We start from the raw sequence: 20,362 nt of genomic DNA on the forward strand, positions 1-20,362 counted from the left end.
GGTGGGCTATAAATGTGATATATAAATAATAAAAGAAATGGGGGGGGGGTGGCAACTTGTGGAAGTAGCAGCACAAATAGTCTGTGTGGCAAAATTAAACTGCTACCATTCAAGCAAAGGGAATCAACATATGAATTTTCCGCGTTGTTCGTAATTATGACTGGTGCAGGTAGGTGGGTGTTGCAGGAATGGGCAAAAGAGATCTTGCATCTAGGACGCAGTATAGGTTGAACGATCCGCTGGGACGTGTTTGAAAGAAATGGCCCAGACATTCCACCCTCCTTTGCCAAAAGCTGATCTGCAAAGGACAAGCAGCTTAACCATGTGGAAGAAACCACCTCTGGAGCAAAACCCCCATAGTGAAAGGCACCTTTCTTTTGCTACAATGGAAGTGTGAAACAACTTGAGAATCTCCTTTTTATCCCAAGGTGTTCTCTGTGATTTTGCAAGTAGGGCTACCAGAATGTGCATAAGCAGAGGGGAAGGGCTGTGGCGGTAGACTTTGTGCTTTGCATTCTGAAAGCCTCAGGTTCAATCCCTGTCATCTCCAGATAAGGATGAGGAAGACTCCTGGCTGGATCGGCCCCTGAAGAGCTGCCACCAGTGTCAGCAGTACAGTGGACACTCGGGCTGCGAACGTGATCTGTGTGGGAGGCACGTCTGCAACTTGCAGCTTCCGCAACCCGCAGCGCCACGTCCGTGCATGTGTGGATTGCGATTCAGCGCTTTTGCGCATGCACCAAAACCCGGAAGTAACCCGTTCTGGTACTTCCGGGTTTCGGCGCGTCCGTATCCCGAAAATGAGCAACCTGAAGCATCTGTAACCTGAGGTATGACTGTACTCAGCTAGATGCATCAATGTTCTGACATGGTACAGGGCAGCTTCTTCTGTTCCTTTAGCCTCACTTAAGTCATGCATACCTGAATGCAGGGATTGCTACCTAGTATATGCAACAGACAAGGCAACGGGGTGAGAGGCTCCTACCCCCATGGTGAGGATTAAACACATAATAGCATGCTCCAGAGATTTAGTGTGAGGAGCCATAGGTTCATGCACATTTTTATTGAGTAGTAATATAAAATGCTTTTTGTTTTTCATTGTTACAAGTGCATGCTTTGATTGCCAACATTTCATAAGTCAAATTACAAAGGCAAGGCTGTAGGCTGTAGTGAATTACTTGGGCACTTATACAATTGTTAAAAAATATCAGTGGACTGCTTTTGTTGGTTTTTCATCTTCCTTTAAGAATGAACCGGTTGTAACCCGTAACTGATATACAAAGGGAAAAAAGTGAAAAAATTACACGGTTTGTGGCACATGACAGAACGTAACAAAATGACTAAACCATCATGACATTAACAGTTATCATGCATTTAGTTTCACATGTAACTACAAACTTAGTTTAAATTTCACAAGGTTTGCTAAACATGCTAACCATCGATATGTGCACTGACAAGCTTATATTAAAAACTTTTAAGAATACTCTCCCCCTTAGATTTTTCAAAGCTTTTTTTTTTTGATTACAAAATTTCAAAGGCATTAGCATTTTCTTTTTAGAGAATATAAAGTACGCCAGTACATACATTTCCAGTATAAGTCAGACCACTAAGCGCATTACAGTCCCATACAGGCCTATACAGCCAATTTTTTTTTCTTAAAAAACATGCATAGGCAGATTTTTACAGAATATAGATGCTTTCACTGCACTTAATATGGTGTCTTGTTCACTATACTTAAAAATGCACCACTCATAAATATTTAAATTCAGCAAGCCACAACCAAGACTTGATTTACCAAAAAGAAAAAGAATAAAGAAAGGATTCCTAAATATAAACAGCAAAAAGAAAAGAAAAAAGGAGTATCATTATTCCAGTTTTATTTTCCTTAAAAACTTAAAAGAAAAGATTTCTCACTGCCAAATTAGTTAAGGTAAATGTTATATTTAAAGAAGGGCATTCAAGCACACTAAAGAAACCTGAGGTAAGCATAATCTGTACAAAATTAAACTGTCCTTTTTGGCATTTTTAACAAATTTGCAACTTTTTTTTTTTAAGATTGCCTAATTTATTTTTTTTAAGATAGCCATCGTCTGACAAGAGTAGCAAAACATTATCAATAAATAGTCTCCTTATTTAGTTTGTACATCACTTTGTTAAAAATGTTTTTGATGTTGTCCATGTTTAGTGCTGCAACTGTAAACGTACAATAGTTAGTAAGAAATCAGACAAAATTGTCATGTCCAGTAACATAATAAAAGGCCTTTCAGTTAACATATCGAGAAGTTTCCAATGCAGTAGGAAAACATGTTCATTCCCCTAACTTTGCAATATATACCAGCATTAGCTTTCATTTAGTTTTCTACAAGCATTTTAAAGGCATATCCAAGGAGGCGTTGAACCTCCACCCCCCACCCACCAAAATAAAGTCTACTATCTCTTCTTAGATGATATTGTAAACTGAATCCAACACCTGGCCCCCAGAGCAAGTAAGCTATCATCAGAGGCAAGAACATCCCACTGCTGATATGCAGCAATCCCATCATGCCCTGCAGCTCAAAAACAAAAAAATCACAAGTTGGAAACGGTCACTGAATATTGCTGCTATTACTGCCATTACTGTCAGTGCCATTAGTCTCTGAGGAGATTGCCTTGTTGATGGAGTTAAGGTTGGCATCGGATGGCATGGCATCTCTGCGAGGGGGCATCCGTTCGTTAATCCGGTCCAAGCCTTTGGCTTCTTCAAAGCTCGTGATCTTATGCTGCGGCGAGAATCCTTTGATAGCTACACAGAGAATTGGGGGGGAGGAAAAACAAAAACAAAAACAAAAACAGAAACAAACAAACAAAAACAAAACAAACAGAGAGGAAAGGAAAGTCAATGGCGACAAAGTGTTGGCATTTTATCAGCTTACTGAACAGTCAACTGAGTTGAGAAATTCCTTCACGGTGAAGAAAATAAAATGACAATGCGATTAAAGCTTCTGGATGGATTTGGAAACAGCTAGAAAGTAGATAGCCAATGTATCTTGAAAGTTTAAGATGCTCCCAAGAAAATTCAATTCTGACATTTTATTTGGTGGTTCGGTGTGGAATGAACTTTTTTTTCCAGGAACAAGTAGTGCTCATAGAAAAATAACAAACTAAAATCTCCTGTCGTAAAAGTGTAGGGTCCAGTTTCACACATATTGGTGCAGTGAAGCCATCACAATATTTTCTGCCCTGTCAACTGCATGTAGTGAATGTATGCCTCCTTGTGGTAGCAACTAAATTACACAAGGGAGCTGGTTTGCTGTTGTAAACGGCAGCGCCCACATGTGTCTGTACGAATGAAAGCACTGGCTTGAAACTGGGAATGCAAAATAATCTTGCAATGACTTTGGGGTATTAAAAGAAAATGTCTGAACTGGTCTTGAGTGATAAATGGTTGCGATGTCCTCATAGTCTCATTTGAGATAGAATTCTTGTTGATTTCCAAGGGAGATTTGTTGTTGTTGTTTTCTTTGGAATAGGCAATGCAGGATGAATTTAACAGCAGAGCAGCTGTTAAGAGGCTTCACAGAAATGATGAAACATTCAAAACTATAGGTTGCCCAAGAACTCTTGTTTGTGGCCTTTCAATAGCCATATTTCCAAGTGTGCCAACCTCATTGCAGAGGCTGTATGATGCCAAATGAGGACTTAGGTTCTCCTTTTAACAAGCTTTGCTAGCCAGCTTCAAACCTTGATTAAGATTCCTGCCTAAAAACTAGGACTCTGGTTAATCTTCACCCCATCAACATCATGGTTGATGTTATTATTTGGAAGGGGGATGGAGAGCAGTAGCAAGCTATGTAATGGTCCACTCCCTTAATCCTGGTAAACAGATTGTTCCCATTATATAGGAACCTGGACTGAGTGTTTATGAAATTTATCATACGAGGATACCCTTATAGTGCATTAGACAGAAGGTCCTCAGTGTCTTCACTACAGAAGAAATGATCATACACTACTCAGGAACAATAACCTTCTCTGTCAGCCCTAGAGCACTACAGGATAATCTGGTTAAACTGCAGTTAATTGAGTGTGACATGGATGCTGAATATCATTCTTTTTGGCATAATTGTCCTTCTTAACTTTGAAAGTGTAGGAACATAGGAGCCAGTAAGTGAATTTAAAAGTCAATGAACTTGCCCTTCAGCAATGACATTAGGAGTTCCACATTGATCTCACTAGGTATTTCATACATTCAATGAAAGGGGGGAAAAATTCAAGGGGCCTGATGCAATTCCATCATTTCAGGGACTTACTTTAGAGTGTTTAAAACAAAAAAGGGGAAGGGCTCTGGGCAGCAATCCAAGAAAAAGGCTTAACTTATTGGTTGCTGTTAACCCCTGGTGTGTTTCCCACCTCTTATTTTAGTAAATATATATATATAAATTGAACAAATATATATTTCAAGAATGTTGGTTATGTTTCTTTCTGCTGGGTTTCTTAACATGCAAGATAGCCAAGATGGTCAGTTAGTACCAGCAACATGGGGAGAGAATACTGGGAGGGCATGAGCGAAAAGGAGGGAGTTGGAAACTGAATTTGCTCTTTGGTTTATCTGTCAAGAGGTATAATCAATTTTGTTCTCCATCAGGGAGAAAGCATAATCCTTTCTGAATTTTGAGATGACTTCCCCCCGCCCCTCACATTTCTCCTTGAAGGCAAAGTCCCTGGTACTATTAAACCACTTGTGTTGAATTTTGTGGCAAGGACAAATCCTCTCATGCTGACATTTTGCCAACCACCGCTGTGGAAATATGGACTGCAGACAGATACAGAGGACCAATTCCCCTTCCCCCCCATGTGGTGATTTCCTTTTTCCCTGCACTTTTTTTGCTAGGTGGAAACCACTGCATACTGGGCCATCTGAAGGGGTGGAACATAAAGATGGCTTTGAGGCTATCATGGCTTCTGGAAAAAAAAATCAACAATTTAAGTCAGTGGACTGGATCCAAAGAGCTGTGAGCAGTTCCATAAAATGTGTGCAAGATTTCCACACAATGCTAGAACAGATAGGGCCTTATTCTTCAGCTGGAACAAGAGCCTGTGCAAGTAGAATAATAGTGGAACACTTGTAGAGAAGAACGCTTGCACACTTTTCTCAAGCAAGAGACCCTAGTGTAAAATGGCCCTTCCTGAGGGGAAATGGCCCTTCCGTGAGTTGAAGATGCCTCCCGCATGTGGAAGGACATCTTTGGATCCACTCCAAAATGCTTAATCTTTGCATGTTGGACCACTTCAGACAACATAGTTTGCTGTGGAATCTACCACCCTTGGTTGTCTGGAAACTTCCCTTCATCACTTGTAACCCACATGTTCCCACCTATTCCCCACAAATTTCATATAGGTTTCATACTAGAGATAACTTGAACAAAGACTCATAGCAGAACATTCAATCCCGGCCCTCTTAAAAATTCACCACAGTGCTCTCAATTTTGATCCAGTCCTTTGACGTAGGTGTATAATGAATGGCAATGTGAAGTGTACGGCAGTTTAATTTTGCAGGATGTTCAGCTGTGATTGGATGTATGAACACCTAGACTCCGTCAAAGGCCTGCACAGGCCCCTAGTAAACACTTGTTTATGTAAACAGAATCGTTATTAGATTTCCCAAAGGCGATAGCTTTTCAGATCAATCAATCAATCAATCTTTGGTTACAGTGCAATGCAATGATCAATAAGAAGTTTAACTTGAACAACGCGTATTCCCAAAATGGGACGCACATCTTGGTGTCAAGCAGACATATTTATACACCTTTGTGCTGAAGAATGTGCTCTGCTGCAGTTGCTGGTCAGACAATGATTATTAGCAGTTTACATTGAGAAGTAATACTAAAAACACAACACAGTCACAGAAATCACAGGAAAAAAAACAGCCAAACTGTCAACAAGAATGCACATTGCAGAGTAGAATTTGCCAACAGGAATAGAGAATTCCAACATAAATAGCAGCTCACTACTGCTATTTAGAAAGCAGTTGTATTTTCTCTTACTTATTGCTAAGAATTTTGTTCACTCCTGTAACAAAAAGATCAAAAAACAGATAGGAGGGCCAAAATGGCAGTCTTACTCCATGCCAACAGAACTAATGACTAATGATTTTTTTCTTCTTTTTTTGGAAAAAAACTCATGTTTTAGGGGGGCAAGAACAAAATACAACTGAGTAATTTTTTGGTTTTGTTTTAAAGGGGAACTTTTGAGAGTCTTCTTGCAAAACAATTTGAATTACTAATTTAATCATCGTGTATAGAAATATTTCAGTATGCATCTGGAGATCTATTAACTGTACAACTAACAAAATTGTTTTAAGAGCTGAAACAAAAGGATCCCTGAGAAAGGCAGCTTGAAGTTTTGCATTCAATATCTTCGACAGTAATTCATTTGTGCTGGTAGTCATTTGAAATGGTGTTGGTTTTAATAGCTACATTAGAGAAAATTCCCAAAACTTGCAGGGGAAAAAAACCTCCTAACATCTCCCATTGTTTTAATATTTTCCCCCTAAAGGGGCATTTTAAAATATACTAAATTACAGTGAAGACTCATTCAAAAATCACTTTCACTAGAGACCTCAGCAAAGGGAGAACCCCATTCAACTTTAGCGTTCTCTCAATTTTCAGATATATCTTAAGGTGACATGGGGAACTGATTGATCCCCCTTAAGGGAAACTGTTTGTCAAATGGCTTTTACTAAAGTGCTGCCATGCCCCCTTTGAGTTGCAAGCTTTCTTATCCTTGTGCAATACTGATTCAGCACTTTAAGCTTAATGGACACAGATCAGAACATCGCTGCAACTTTAAGAAACAACACCAACAACAAAAGGAACACTTTCCCCTTTAAAGCAAGTAAACTTAGGTTAATACTGAGCCACAATTGTTAGCTCAACACCCACACACTCTATACAAGCTACAGCAAAAATGAATACACCCAGCAGAGCCCTTCTCTGTTGTAACAACAACAGAAAGGGGTCTGGCCAATTTACCTTCATCAGCCTCAATAGCCTCAACAGTAGCTGAAGAGAAGAAAGGGGTAGCAAAACGAATGAGAAAAATGAGCAGAGGATTTAACTCTAAGAACAAGTCAGTGAATAGCAAAGGAGCTAGTACACTTGAAGGTTACTGTAAGTGCTGGATTTTGACACAGAAGACAACATAGAATGCTACACACAAAACAGACACAGGTATCGTAATTTGCAGGCAATAGATTTCTTTTTCTTTTTTAATGTGGGGGGAGTGAAAGTTACTCATTTGTTCTTAAATATCTAATAAAATAAAATAGCCACATGGATTTAATTGAAATGCTATACCGTATTGTTCATAAAATATACAAAGTTGACGGTATAAAAGGGTGGCTGCAACACTGAATGGGGCAGTTTAGATTGCAGAGTGTCCAGTAAGACATATCGTGGCATTAAGCCAGTGGACGAAAGTACCAGCAATGCAGATCGGCAAAATACTGAAGCACCCTTTGGTCAGCAGAGGGACTAAGGGAAAAGATGGTTTCTGATAATTTGGGGAAATATTTTCCTTTTCTCTTGGATGCCTTTTTTTTTAAAAAAACACACACACACACTAAAGAAATACTGAAAAGAGCTTTCAGTGTTCAATATTTTGTTTGTGGGTTTCCTTGTTTAGAGTGGCACAGAACACCATCTTTTCAAGTGCCCCATGTTGTTAATTTTTTAATTAAAAAACTATGTTTTAATTTTATTTAGATCTGAACTACTGGCAGAACAACTGATCATTTCAAAATTGCTGGTAGTATAGCATAGATTTCAAACCACCATGGCCTTTTAAATAGGGCTTAAGAAGCATTTGCAAACAGAAATGAACAAAGAAGTTAATATTAGAAATGCATTGTTACATTATAGCTTGAATGTCTTTTTGACAGCCAGATGCACCTAAATCCACATTGGTATTAAGTATGGCAGCAGGGAAGCCTATCTGCCCATAGAGAAACATACTGGCCTGGGTCTGGTTTAGAATGTTGCATTTTTTGTAGTTGCAAAGATTAATATGGACTGAGATCAGTGGAATCTCATCAAGTGTCATCTTGCATCAAGGACAAGTTCCCCCATGGAATCTATAGCCCTCGGGTGCAGCAAATAAGGTAACTCAATAACCAAAATAAATATGCATAATAAATAAGAAAGAGGAAAGAGACAATAAAACTTAAGATGAGAAAAAGGATCAAACCAGCACAATACACTAAAAGAATGGTCACTAAGAATGTACACATTTCACACAATATATTGCTCATATTTTCTGTTAATACATAGCACAGTCAGCAAAATGTGCTTAACAGAAACTATGTAGATTTCAGTATATTTGGTGAATGGTGCAAGGTGTTAACTAATGGGTTGTGTATAGTAATGTTTCACTAAGCTATAATACTGCAGTATGAGGGAATTTCCCAATAGCCAGGCTTTTGGACAATCTGACAGAAGCAATTGTATCAAGACAACAGTTTTTTGTCCCCCCCCCCCCAGGATGGGTGGGTGATAAAATTCTATGAATGTCAAGGGACTAATAATATGAAGCAAATCCCTTATGTGCCTCAATAATTCCATTAGTGTGACAAACACACTTTGGTCATCATATTGCAGCATTTACAAAGCAGAACGTTACCATATGTGTAACACACAAGCCACCAAAAAGAGAGTTTACCACAGAATACCTGAATCTTCTAGATAAAGAGAAAAAGAGACAGAAAGGGGGAAAAATACAGGAAAGAAACTCCAGGAAAGAAATGGGAAAGTTAGAGGCTGAGACTGAGTTATTGAAAAGGCGAATCTCCATGTCTCACAGTTAAAAGCTACATCATAATTATGGTTGGACACTCATGGGTGCATGTTACACAATAGTAAAAACAGAAAACAGTTAATACATTAAAATATTTGACTGTGGCTCCTTACTTCAAGAGGAAAATTCTACTAGCTATAGCGCTGCTGCATAACTCATACAAAATATGACTTGAAACAGTAAGTGAGAGAAAGTGCCTCAGTGCTTGCATATAGAGCAAAACCACCATTAAAACGTTCTTCCCTTTATTCAAGTAAATTGTGAGTCTGCCGTATGTGGCATTAGTTATTCACAAGCCATTAGTTATTCACTGGCCCTCAGAAACTGAATTCCAGTTACAGAATTCCAATACTGCAGTTCTACATGAAGAAGAGAAAATGAAGAATGCAATTTGGTAGTTATCAGCTGGCCTAAGGGAGGATTGGCACGTTGGCCAATAATTTGCAGTTTTTCCACATACGTGGCGTCTGCCATTTTTGTAAAGAGAGAGAGGTCATGCTCAGGAAGTTGCTTATGAATACCATACACTGAAAAGCAAACTTGCATACTTGCAAGCACAATGGATGGGAAAGAAAGCCTTCTCAAGCTTTGAAAGATGGGATTCTCAAGCAGAGGACTTTCTTCCCACCCTCTTTATCCGTGGCCTTTAGAAGCTGTCAACTAAGAAGTTAGATAGGGCAGATGAGTTTCACTCCAAGCCTGGTCCACTGTATTTGGATTCAGGTTACTTCGGTCTCTGGAGCAGGTGGGGAGGCAGACATGTCTTGGGAGGGGAAGCTCAGGTCACTTACTTGGAGCTTTAGCTACTGCCTGCCAAAGCCTTTGGCACTGTGTTCCCTGGCTTGCTCCAGTATTCTGCATGTGATACAGTATAATTAATGATGTACCAGCAGCAGGCCCCTCCCTACAATGATGCCTGGCTTACCTGACTACAGGCTAAGGTGGGAGGCCCAACGGCAGTAGAGGAAACCTGAATAAAGCACTGGGATCACTGCATTATGAGGAACCGAAAGCGGTTGCTGCACTGGTGGGTCCAGATGCATGAATTCAGCACAGGACCGGCCCTGCAGTTGACTTGTCCACATTTCTGCCATTTAAATCACCCCATAATGTAGTTCCTGTGAAAGACTCTTTGGGAGTTGCATTGGTGATAAGTTAAAATGGTGGATGCACTGGCAAACATGGGGCACTACATTTCTATCCATGCCAGGCCCTCCCTCCCTCCATCATTGAAGAAGAAGAAGAAGAAGAAGAAGAAGAAGAAGAAGAAGAAGAAGAAGAAGAAGAAGAAGAAGAGGAAAAGGAAGAAGAAGAAGAAGGGGTGGGGGCAAACTGGGAAATACAAATGTCACTGGTACCACCTATGTTGTGGATGGGGACTACTTCTAAGGGAAGAGGTTTGAGAACTAGGCAAGAAGGAAAACCTATTCACATGCAGTGTATATGCCCCGGCTTTTGTAAAGTTAAGCTGCCAGAACCAAGATAGATATGTTTTTAAGCTATCACAGTAAGCTGGTGCAAGCCTCAATTAAGTTCCTCATGCTGATATGCCAAAGGCTTATGCATGGATCTCCACTAAATGTGGTTTCTGGATGTCTCAACCCATCCTAAATGAGTGGGGTCAGGGAGCAGCTTGGCTGTGTATGTGTGTGCTCCCCGTTTTTATATATATAAAAAACAAAAACATAAACCCCAGTCATTTAGATGAGTCTTGACCTACATATGAGGCAGCAGTATCCCAGAGAAATATCAGAGATGATTTTGCCCTTCACATGTGTAACTCTTCCCTATATATCCAGAGTCACCCCCCTCCCTTTAAATATTGCCAAGTATTGCAAACAGGGGTTGCGTGCATTTATTTAGTTTGGTTTTTCAGCCGAATTTTGTGCGCCAGCTTCTAGTCACTCTGTGGTCTCTCTCTCTCTCTTCTTGAAGAGACTGCATTTACATAGCAGAAAGGAATTCTGTGCTTTAGCAGCTGAATTTATGTACACCATAGCACACATTCACAAACATGCTTACCGCTTTGCAGAGTTTGTTTCCCTCCAGAGAGCACCCCACTGGGCAGCATTCCTGTTGGGGTCAACCCTTTCAGTGTCAGCACACTCTCACTCTCTTCCCTGGTAGAAACAGGATGAAGCAATTGTCAATTGCAGCCAGTAACTTATGTGGTCAGAAAGAAGAGAAGGGAAGAGCTAAGCACTTCCTCATTGTTTCTAGATCCAGCTCCAGCTGAGGGACACCCTTCCCTTCCCTCTGGTAACATCTTTATTCATTTATATCCTATTTTGTCATGGAACCTAAGGTGGAGTGCATGTGGTTCCCAGGCAGTCACCCATCCAGGCACTGACCAGACCCAGAACCGCTTTCCTTTAGCAAATCTAAAGCTCATATGGCCACAGACCATACCCTCGTTACATTTTTATAATACATGAGTTGTATCCAAAGTAGCACTAAGGACAGATAAAAGGAAGTACTTTTCACAACAGCACATAGTTAAAGTATGGAACCAACTCTCACAGGAGGCACTGATGGCCACCAACCTAGATGGCTTTAAAAGAGGATGAGACAACTTCATGGAGAAGAGGGCTTCTGGTGGCTACTAGCAACGATGTCTAGGCTCTGCTTCCACAGCTGCAAACAGCAATGCCTCTGAATACCAACTGTTGGAAACCACAGGAGGAGAGAGGGCTCTTGTGTTCCTGTTTTGATTGCTGGTTTCCTATAGGCATCCGGTTGACCACTGTGAGAAGAGGATGCTGGACTAGGTGGGACTTCCCTGTTCCACCTGTTGCACCTGGATCTTCTTATCTTCTTAAATCCTTGCATGACCAGAACAACATCCACTTGTGGAATAGGCCTTCCTTCCCCTCCATGTGCCCACTAAATCTGTTATGGCTGTTCCCTAACTCCCTGGAGCAGATGTGAGGATGGTGCAGCAAGCACAGAGGGCAAAAAGTTATGTTGTGCAAGTGGAGGTTGTCCAGTGTGTGCAATTATTTAGTTGGATGCCACTTATGTTGTTATGTATTGGATTTTTTTGTACTGCTGTAAGCCACTTTAGATGCAAATTTAGGCCTAAAAAGCAGGATACATATATAATAAATAAAACAACTGGTCCTCTGCCTTCTAATTCTAATACAGTCGTACCTTGGATCACCTTGCGACTTGAATGTTTTGGCTCCTGAACGCCACAAACCCAGAAGTGAGTATTCCGGTTTGCGAACGTTCTTTGGAAGCCGAATATCCGATGTGGCTTCTGATTGCATGCAGGAAGCCAATTGGAAGCCGCACCTTGGTTGTCCAACGTTTTTGGAAGTCGAACTGACTTCTGGAACGGATTCCGTTCGACAACCAAGGTATGACTATACTGGGATAAGGAGTAGCAAAGACATGAGAAACACATTCCTGACTGCATCATTTTAATGCAAACTTCCTTGGCAGAGGCCTGCTATTAAGATTAAAATTCCAATTTATTCTTATTTAACACCTTGTTGGCACATCTTTGGTAGCCATGCAGGCTTATCTTGTCGAGATATCAACAGCCTGATGTATTTGCATTTTAATGAATTTGCCAGGTATGCATCCTTCGTGTGAGCTCACACGGCTATGAGGATTATAACCATTTAGAATTTCCATTATGTTCTGCGGCTTGGAACCCAATGATTTCATCTTCTTTGTGATTTATGACAGCATTAGATGTTTGGTGGTTTGGCATGAACTTGGAAATCCTGGTTGCTCCTGAATGGCTGCAAAGCAGTAGGGAGGAAGGCCAAATTTAGAGACACAGGAACATTGAAATTTGCCTTATACCAATTCAGATCATTGGTCCATCTAGCAGTTCTCTCTGGATGTTGAATGTTACTTTATTTGATGTAGGTTGCGTATTTTAAAGTTATGTTTTATTATCACATTTTTGTATTGCATTAGATTGTTATAAGGTGTACATTCTTTGTTTCATCAGCTTGTAAACTGCCTTGGGTATTGTAAGATAGAAAGACGGTATACACATTAAAAGTGATGATGATGATGATGGTGATGATCCAGGCTACATTCTGGATGAAACATAACCAGTTTGAGGGAATTAAAAACAAAGCTTTCAAATGGCGGGAGCATCAACAGAGAAGCAGCATTTTAAAGCACCTTGTCATCCGTGTAATAAACAGTAGCAGAGAAGACATACCTCAGCACAGAGAATACTCGAGCCATTTTGCCTATTGCCCGGATCTTGTTCCTTATAACTTCTTTCCGAGCTGCGGCTGTGGCACCTATAAGGGGAAAAAATAATAATAAACATGAAGAATTATAATGTTTAGTAGCTAGTAATGATAAATTTTGAGTGCTTTTTCTAATGCTTTGGCAGCCTGGCTTCCCAGTTGAGAAAGATATCTCAACACCATAGAATTAGACCATTTAAGCCTCCCATGCCAATGTCGTTGTTCGGGACCACAGCAGTTGTTTGTAATATTGGAAAAACCCTTTCAGCAAACCAAAACTCCCTTATACTCCAAATATCCCAACAATTATAGGGTTAGTTGTCTCCTTCCTTCCTAAAAATGAAAATTTAACTTACTAAGCAATCCCAATTTATCCCTATTGAAATAAATGGGAAAGAGAAACGGGAAAGTTTGGGGCCCATTCTATTCCTACCAAAATATCGAAGCTAGGGTAGAAAACATCTTAGCAATTTCTGCCCCTGCCCCCCAATACCTTCCTGTGTATACAAAAACCAACAACAAAACCGCTACAAACCACTGCAGGGAGCCTGTAGAAGTCTAGGAGTAAAATTTTTTATCCTTGGGGCTTAACTCATCTCCTAATTGCCTTTATCTTGACCCAGCAGTTAAAATATTTTCAAAGCGCAAACTTGAAATAGTGACTTCTTATTTTTACTGTTCTGAGTGAGGAATACTGAGCACCAGCTCAGGCTTAGGAAGCAGCAATCCTAACTACAGAAATAAATACACTCAAGCCTTCACCATCCACTGCAATTTGACAGGGAGTGCCTGCGACTGCATACCACTGGGGCTGACTCAGGACGTTTTGTTGACTCCCCATTCCAGCTGCAGAACACCCCTCCTGACTGGCAGCTGAATCTTACACAGGTGGTAGGACAGTGTTCTCCATCACACCTGAGGAAAACAGGCTAGTTTAAGGGCCTCAGGGTAGACATTAAAGCCAGCAATAAGAAAGCTCTGCTATTACTGGGGCCCAGAGCTCAAGAGGCACAGAAGGGTCTGCAGCCACTCTCAACATCTGCCGCCTGAGGTTGCTGCCTCACTTTGCCTAATGCTAAGGCCAACCCTGCATACTAGGGGGACTGAGATAGCTAGCAAATCTAACTTCTAACTGTCCTGTGTCTGCAGATTTTGATTTCAAGGACATAATGAAAGGTTTCACTGCATCTTATGCCATAAAGTTTACAACAGAATGGGAGAGGAAATAAATGCATCACAAAATAATCCTACAATTGGTTTCTAGAAGTTTGCATGTCTCAACTTTGAAACAAATTCAAAAATTTGTTTGGCATATCTGAGAAGCAGCAAACATAAAGAATTTTACATTTGAAGTATTTAAAATTCCTATACATTGTTATTTTAAGTGGTGGGGTTATTTTGGAGAGTTTCAGAATCTCGGTCAGAAAGGGAAATGAGGTTTTTCTCTCTCAGTTGTACCAGAAAATGCAACGTGATGCGATATCTCAGGTGTAGCAGTGAGGAGGGGAGATTATGTGTGTGTTTTAAATAAGAGTGCACCGACTTTAAATAGGAATGGCAAAAATGCAATTAAAAGTGGCTAGTAATTAAAAATGATTAAGAGAGGCCTGACAGCGATATCACGTGTATCAGATATTAATCAAACAATCTATTTTGTGTTACTGTTCAATTTAACAATCAGATTTTATAGTCTTGTTTTCTTTTAATGATCTGCAGGCTGATAATTTGGGCCCTTAGGTGTAACATAGAAACTAATAAGTGTTGAATAATAAACACATAAATGATTCTACAAAATAACAATAATAATTTCAAAGTAGCTAAATAATCAGAAAATATCATTTGTCAGAGGTACAAAGGACAGGATTGGGGAACAGGATTTATTAGCACATGTTAATTTTTAATTGGCAGGTGAAACACAGATTCAAGGAAGCAAACCCTGTAATTGTTCAATCAGAAAACTAGAATATGGGGAAATACTATACAGTGGTACCTCGGGTTACATACGCTTCAGGTTACAGACTCCGCTAACCCAGAAATAGTACCTTGGGTTAAGACCTTTGCTTCAGGATGAGAACAGAAATTGTGCTCCGGCGGCATGGCGGTAGCAGGAGGCCCCATTAGCTAAAGTGGTGCTTCAGGTTAAGAACAGTTTCAGGTTAAGAACGGACCTCCGGAACGAATTAAGTACTTAACCCGAGGTACCACTGTATAGGAAAAGTGGAACATATTGAGTGGTACCACAAGACCACAAGGCAAGAAAATGATAAAGACAAGAGACTGTCTCTGAAAGGTATATAGTGGGGGAAAGGGAAAAACAAGAAAAGAACATAAATACTTGTAGGAAAAAGGAGACAAGAAATGTTGCAGAAAATTAAATCAGTATAAGTAAAGAATGTTATATAGCCCTTAGATTTACATAATTTTGTCAGCTCAAGCAAGCTTCTTCCCTCCATAGGTATTATCATATCTTTTGAGTTTCCAAAACAAATGTCTGCTGCTTGTATTGAAATGCACCTAAGTTAATGCCTATTAATTTCAGTGGGTCAGCTCAGAGATTGACTAATTTTGGAATTACCATTTAGAAATAGTTAACAAATTTTATGAGCAAATTCCAATTCTATATAGTCTCCATGACATTCATTCAGCATTAAAAGCCATTGCACTCATTTAGTTTCAACACCATCTTCCTATGCAACATGGAACAGTGCAAACTGACAAGGAAGATGCCCGAGGCAATGGGCTCAGTTCATAAGAAAGAGCTGGACCTGGTCCCTCAGGCATTCTGATGTTACCAGATGCTTAGAAGAGAAATATGACACACTGGCAACACTTTAGAAAAAAAGGTAATTTGCTTATTTATTTATTATTAAATTTGTATAGCACCCTTCATCAGGTTCCCAGGGAGGTTCACAGCAAAGCGTGTTCTCATTAAAGGAGAGCACGGGTTGCGGATGGGGCCAAACAAGACACCCTCATGGTTATCAGGCAAGTTAGGATCAAGGGCTTGGATCAGATTGGTGGATGTTGTTACTGGGGTAAAATTGATGTTGCCAATTTTAGGGGTGGGATCAGAGGTTATTTAAGCAAGGTACACAGCTTGTCCTTTCTCTTTCGCTGTGGACACCGGATCTCCCGCCCGCCCTCCCTTGCTTGGGCTTCGCTTGACCTTGCTATGCCTGTCATGGGGTCGTTCGCATTGGTGCAGGGGCCTGGTAGGAATTTTTCCTTTTGGCTGATTAGTGTGTGCCAATTGGGTTTTGCCTACTGCGTAGCAAATCGTCACAACTTGTAAGGTTGGTGGTTAGGCATTGGTTAAAATTGGTTAAAATTGGTTGGTGGAGGGGTATGGATTGGCTGTGCCTGCCCCTCCAATGCTGCTGCTGCACGGGTATTCCGTTAAAGGAATTCTGGAGCTTACCATCCCCTTCGTCCAAACCCTTGGTGCAGGGTGCGGGCCGCGTAAGTTCCAAGGAGCATGCTGGGAGTAGCTGAGGGTCTGTGTCGCAGCTCCAGTTGACCCTGATCTTGTTCCTCTGCACTGGCTACGGAGTCAGTGCTGTCCCCCAAGGCGGGGGGGACAGCTAGTCTAACCAATGCCTAAGCAACCACTCACAATTTGTATGATAATAAAGTAGTGGCCAAAATTATGCCAAAAACCTTAAACAAAAATAATGTGTGATGTGTGAGTTATTGGGTTGGGGTGTCTTGGGGACCTCAGCACGCAAGTCGAAGGCCCAAACTGCAGCTTTGTCCCATTCATGAATGAAATGTACAGTGCAATTTAAAGCTGTGCTCAGGCAGGAGGTGCTGATTCCACCCCATCCCTCCACTCCTAATATGTCCCTCCATGCAGGGAGGAGGGTCTGCTCAAATTATAGCAGTTGGTGGTGAAGGGCTAGAGATCTCCATGCCATATGGCCCTTTCAATTGCCTATCCTGATTTAAATGTGAATGGGGCAAACATGCCTTCAAAGACATAGCTATGTCATGGACGATCACATGTAGCTTAATCCTTACCAAAATAAATGCAGTGATTTTCCTGACTCTATGTAGGGAATGTGCTCACTTTCAAGCATTTAAGGTAAGTGGGTACTAGTGTTCAGTCCAGAGCAGAGACTGTGGCAGAATCAAGAATTGGTGCTAAATGGGAGGGATCACGGTGGCCGATATGAAGAAGGAAATTCCTGAAAGTTAGCACTTGGGAAAAGTCACACAAAAGCAAATTAAATGTAAGCCTTTCTTGCCCATTTAATAATACCTTTCTTCTGCGCATAAATAGGATCTTCTTATGATATTCCAAAGGGGGAAAAAGAAACAGATCAGTGAAGATTGCAGATTTTTTTTTAAAAAAAGGGGGGGAGGGGAGGCAGAGGAGGAAAGTATAAAACACGACAACATCAATGGGAAAGCAATGCTTAAGTAATTCTGAAAAATAGAAAAGAAACAAAATTAGGCAGGGAACATCAAGAAGGAATGGGAAAAAAACAATGATGAGAAGAAAAGCACTCTGCAGCTCAAAGCCTTGTTAGTAACTTGTGCAATGAACTAAAATGCAGAAAGACAACCACAAGGCTGGTCTATTATTGGCCATGGTGCTTGGGGCATGCAACTTCTTTTTAAAGGGGATCAACCATTACATGTTAACCAGGGAAGGAGGAGAGGGGCATGTCTATGTATGGATTTGTACTCATCATGGCATTTCTGCCATGTAAATGACGACCAGCATGGAGCAGTGGTCAAAGCGGGGGGGGGGGACTAGCACGGGGGAGGTTCATTCGAAACTCCACTGAGCCATGAAGCTCACTGGATGCCCTTGGGAATGTCACTATCTCTCAGCCTAACCTACCTCACAGGGTTGCTGTAAAAATAAAATGCAGAGTAGAGCACGTGCATGGACTAACAGAAGGGGATTGACTGTATGGGCCCAAGACATAATGAATGCCTCGTTGAGATGTGGGATGGACTTCCCCAAGTAAAAAACACTTTAGACTCTAATTAGCACACATGCAACAATCCACAGGGGATTTTGATAACCATCTTTCGCTCACAATGCAATCAACAAACTCCTCAAGATGGAAAACACACTGCTCACTTTCTAGCCAATGTGCTATGCACCAACTCTAAATCCCTAGGAGGTCCTGTCCACTAAATACGTGCCAAGTGCTACAGTTATATTTCACTGAAATTATACTAAGCAAGAAAAAATTAGACCAGGTTTAATTAAGAAGAAGTGTTTGTCCTGTTGATGACAGTGCAAAGGACAAATCAAGTCGTCCGCTGTCAAGCCGTCTATCGTAAGTGCATAATTTTAATTAGTGCCTCCTAAGGTTTTTAATCATCTAAGTCAAATTCAGTAAGCCAGGAATGCCATTAATTAGGAAAATAACACATAAAGTGTGAGCTAGTTGTAGAGACTAGTTCAGGTTGCTAGGCAATAGGCAAAGTTGTGTGTGTGTTTTTTCAAAAAAACCCAACCAGCATATTGCTTTGTTTTCCCTCCTTAAGAATATTTGATGACAAATACAAGATTAAACCAAAATAAATTTAGATACATTGCATTTATATAAGAATTTAAGTTTTCCCCCTTCCCTTAAAGCAGGCAAATCAACAGGCCAGAACAAATAATCACAGGGCATACTGTCTCAGAAAGCCTATTTTTATTGCTGCTAGACACCAGTCCCTCATCTAAACATATTAATTAGAATCAGCAGAGATTCTTCTAAAATAAATGGTAGCTACAACAAGCTATTTGTTTATGAGAGTTCCATCAAGAAAATTCTATCTAATCTTATCTATCTATCTAATCTAATCTATCTAATGCAGTCTCTGCTTCAGTACTTGGATGGGATCTTAGATCTAATCCAAAACCTAGTTTCACATTATTCTCACTTTTTAAAATGAAAAGTGCTTCTTTCCCCAGCTCTCTGTTGTCCTTTTCCACCACCTACTGCCATTGCTTCTCTATACTATTTTCATCTCTTCTCGGACCATTTGCCCTCGCTGCTATTTAACCTGGCTGTGGCAACACATGTGATTTTGTTGACAACAGCATGCATCTGGTGTGATGTGATCATAGATGGTTATCATGTGGGATGCCCCAGGCAATCAGGTTAAAAAGCAATGAGGGTTGGGGATAAGGAAGGCAATGAAGAAGAAAAATGTCACTGAGCTGAATCAGCAGTCAGGGAGCAAAGAATGAGGAATATTATCACAACAGCATATAAGGTGGGCTCTTTTTTAAGTAATTAGTTTGGTTGTGGCAAATATGCTATTTAGCAGATACTGGAATGGGGAAAATGTAGATTCTTATCAACAGGCATGACTAGGAGCCAAGCAAGGCTGCTGATGAAAAAACCAATTTGGATTGTTTGAGAAATTTGTATCTCTTTGAAAGAAGAGGCACGCTTGAAGTATTCAGGGACAGTCCCCTCCCTTATAAAAGCTGGCATTTTGAGAATGAAACTAAACTTAAGAAGTATTCCTAGCCTCAAAGAAGGCAGGGAGGGGGAAAGCAGGAATGGTTTAACGTTACACGTGTACGCAACCATTGTTAGAAGGAATATTCCCTCATTCCCAATTATACTCAATCCTTGTCTCCGCACTGGCAGATGGTGAAACTAGCAAGCCTTGTACTCTGGTTAAAGTTAGGCCAGCTTGATGTGACAAACATTATTTTTGCAAAAGTTTCCAGTGTCCCATTTTGGAGGAACCGAAGCTCTTGAATGTGCTGCTTGCCTCACCCTATTTGGGTGTCCAAAGGCTCATGCCATGAGGACAGAGCAGGGAGTCTGCTGTGGTTGTGTGAGACCTGCATGATTTAGTACTGATTCGACAGACTCACGGACAATAGGAGTGGCTGCTACCCATGATGATTATGCTTTGCCTCCACTGACAGAGGAAGTATGTCTCTGAATACCAGTTGCTGAGAATTTTGATGGAACCTTTGCCTATAAATATTACCATTCTTCCAACATTATTTCTTGTGCAAAATCTCACCAAAGTATTGGGATCACACACTCTCCCCTCCTCCTTATACACAGGAAACTTCAGTTCCGCTTCTAAAGTATCTCAGTTTAGTATTACATATGAACTAGGGACTGTGGTTTAAAACAAACAAGGGGGTATTCAACCAGTCAAATTGTTCAGCAAGTCATCCTCAGCAAGTCAACCTATCATTTGAAGTTGTCATGTTTAAAAACTGACCAGTTTGTTTTAAAGGAGAATCTTAGTTCACAGGGACCAACAGAGCAACCCTCACCCTGTCTACTCATAAATAAATTCTGCTAAATTCAGTGGGGCTTACCCTGAGGTAAGTGGAA

General features: G+C 40.6%; 1 protein-coding gene across 5 annotated transcripts in view; it reads right to left on the reverse strand.

Moving 5' to 3' along the window:
* Positions 1 to 1,048: 1,048 nt before the first annotated feature.
* PPP3CA (protein phosphatase 3 catalytic subunit alpha) overlaps positions 1,049 to 20,362 on the reverse strand; it is a 189,333-nt gene continuing 170,019 nt past the window's right edge. The window contains exons 11-15 of one of the 5 annotated variants that reach the window (XM_081925074.1): positions 17,302 to 17,325; positions 13,010 to 13,094; positions 10,849 to 10,946; positions 7,008 to 7,037; positions 1,049 to 2,782 (exon numbers count right to left, since the gene is read on the reverse strand). In XM_081925074.1, coding sequence (XP_081781200.1) covers positions 2,586 to 2,782; positions 7,008 to 7,037; positions 10,849 to 10,946; positions 13,010 to 13,094; positions 17,302 to 17,325 — 434 coding nt within the window. In that variant the 3' untranslated portion in view covers positions 1,049 to 2,585. Of the gene's footprint in view, positions 2,783 to 7,007; positions 7,038 to 10,848; positions 10,947 to 13,009; positions 13,095 to 17,301; positions 17,329 to 20,362 lie in introns of all 5 variants that reach the window. The other 4 variants (XM_081925073.1, XM_081925075.1, XM_081925076.1 and 1 more) reach the window with 4 other exon arrangements.

The sequence above is a fragment of the Podarcis melisellensis genome (genome assembly GCF_964234715.1).
Source record: "Podarcis melisellensis genome assembly, chromosome: 9".
Lineage (NCBI taxonomy): Eukaryota > Metazoa > Chordata > Lepidosauria > Squamata > Lacertidae > Podarcis > Podarcis melisellensis.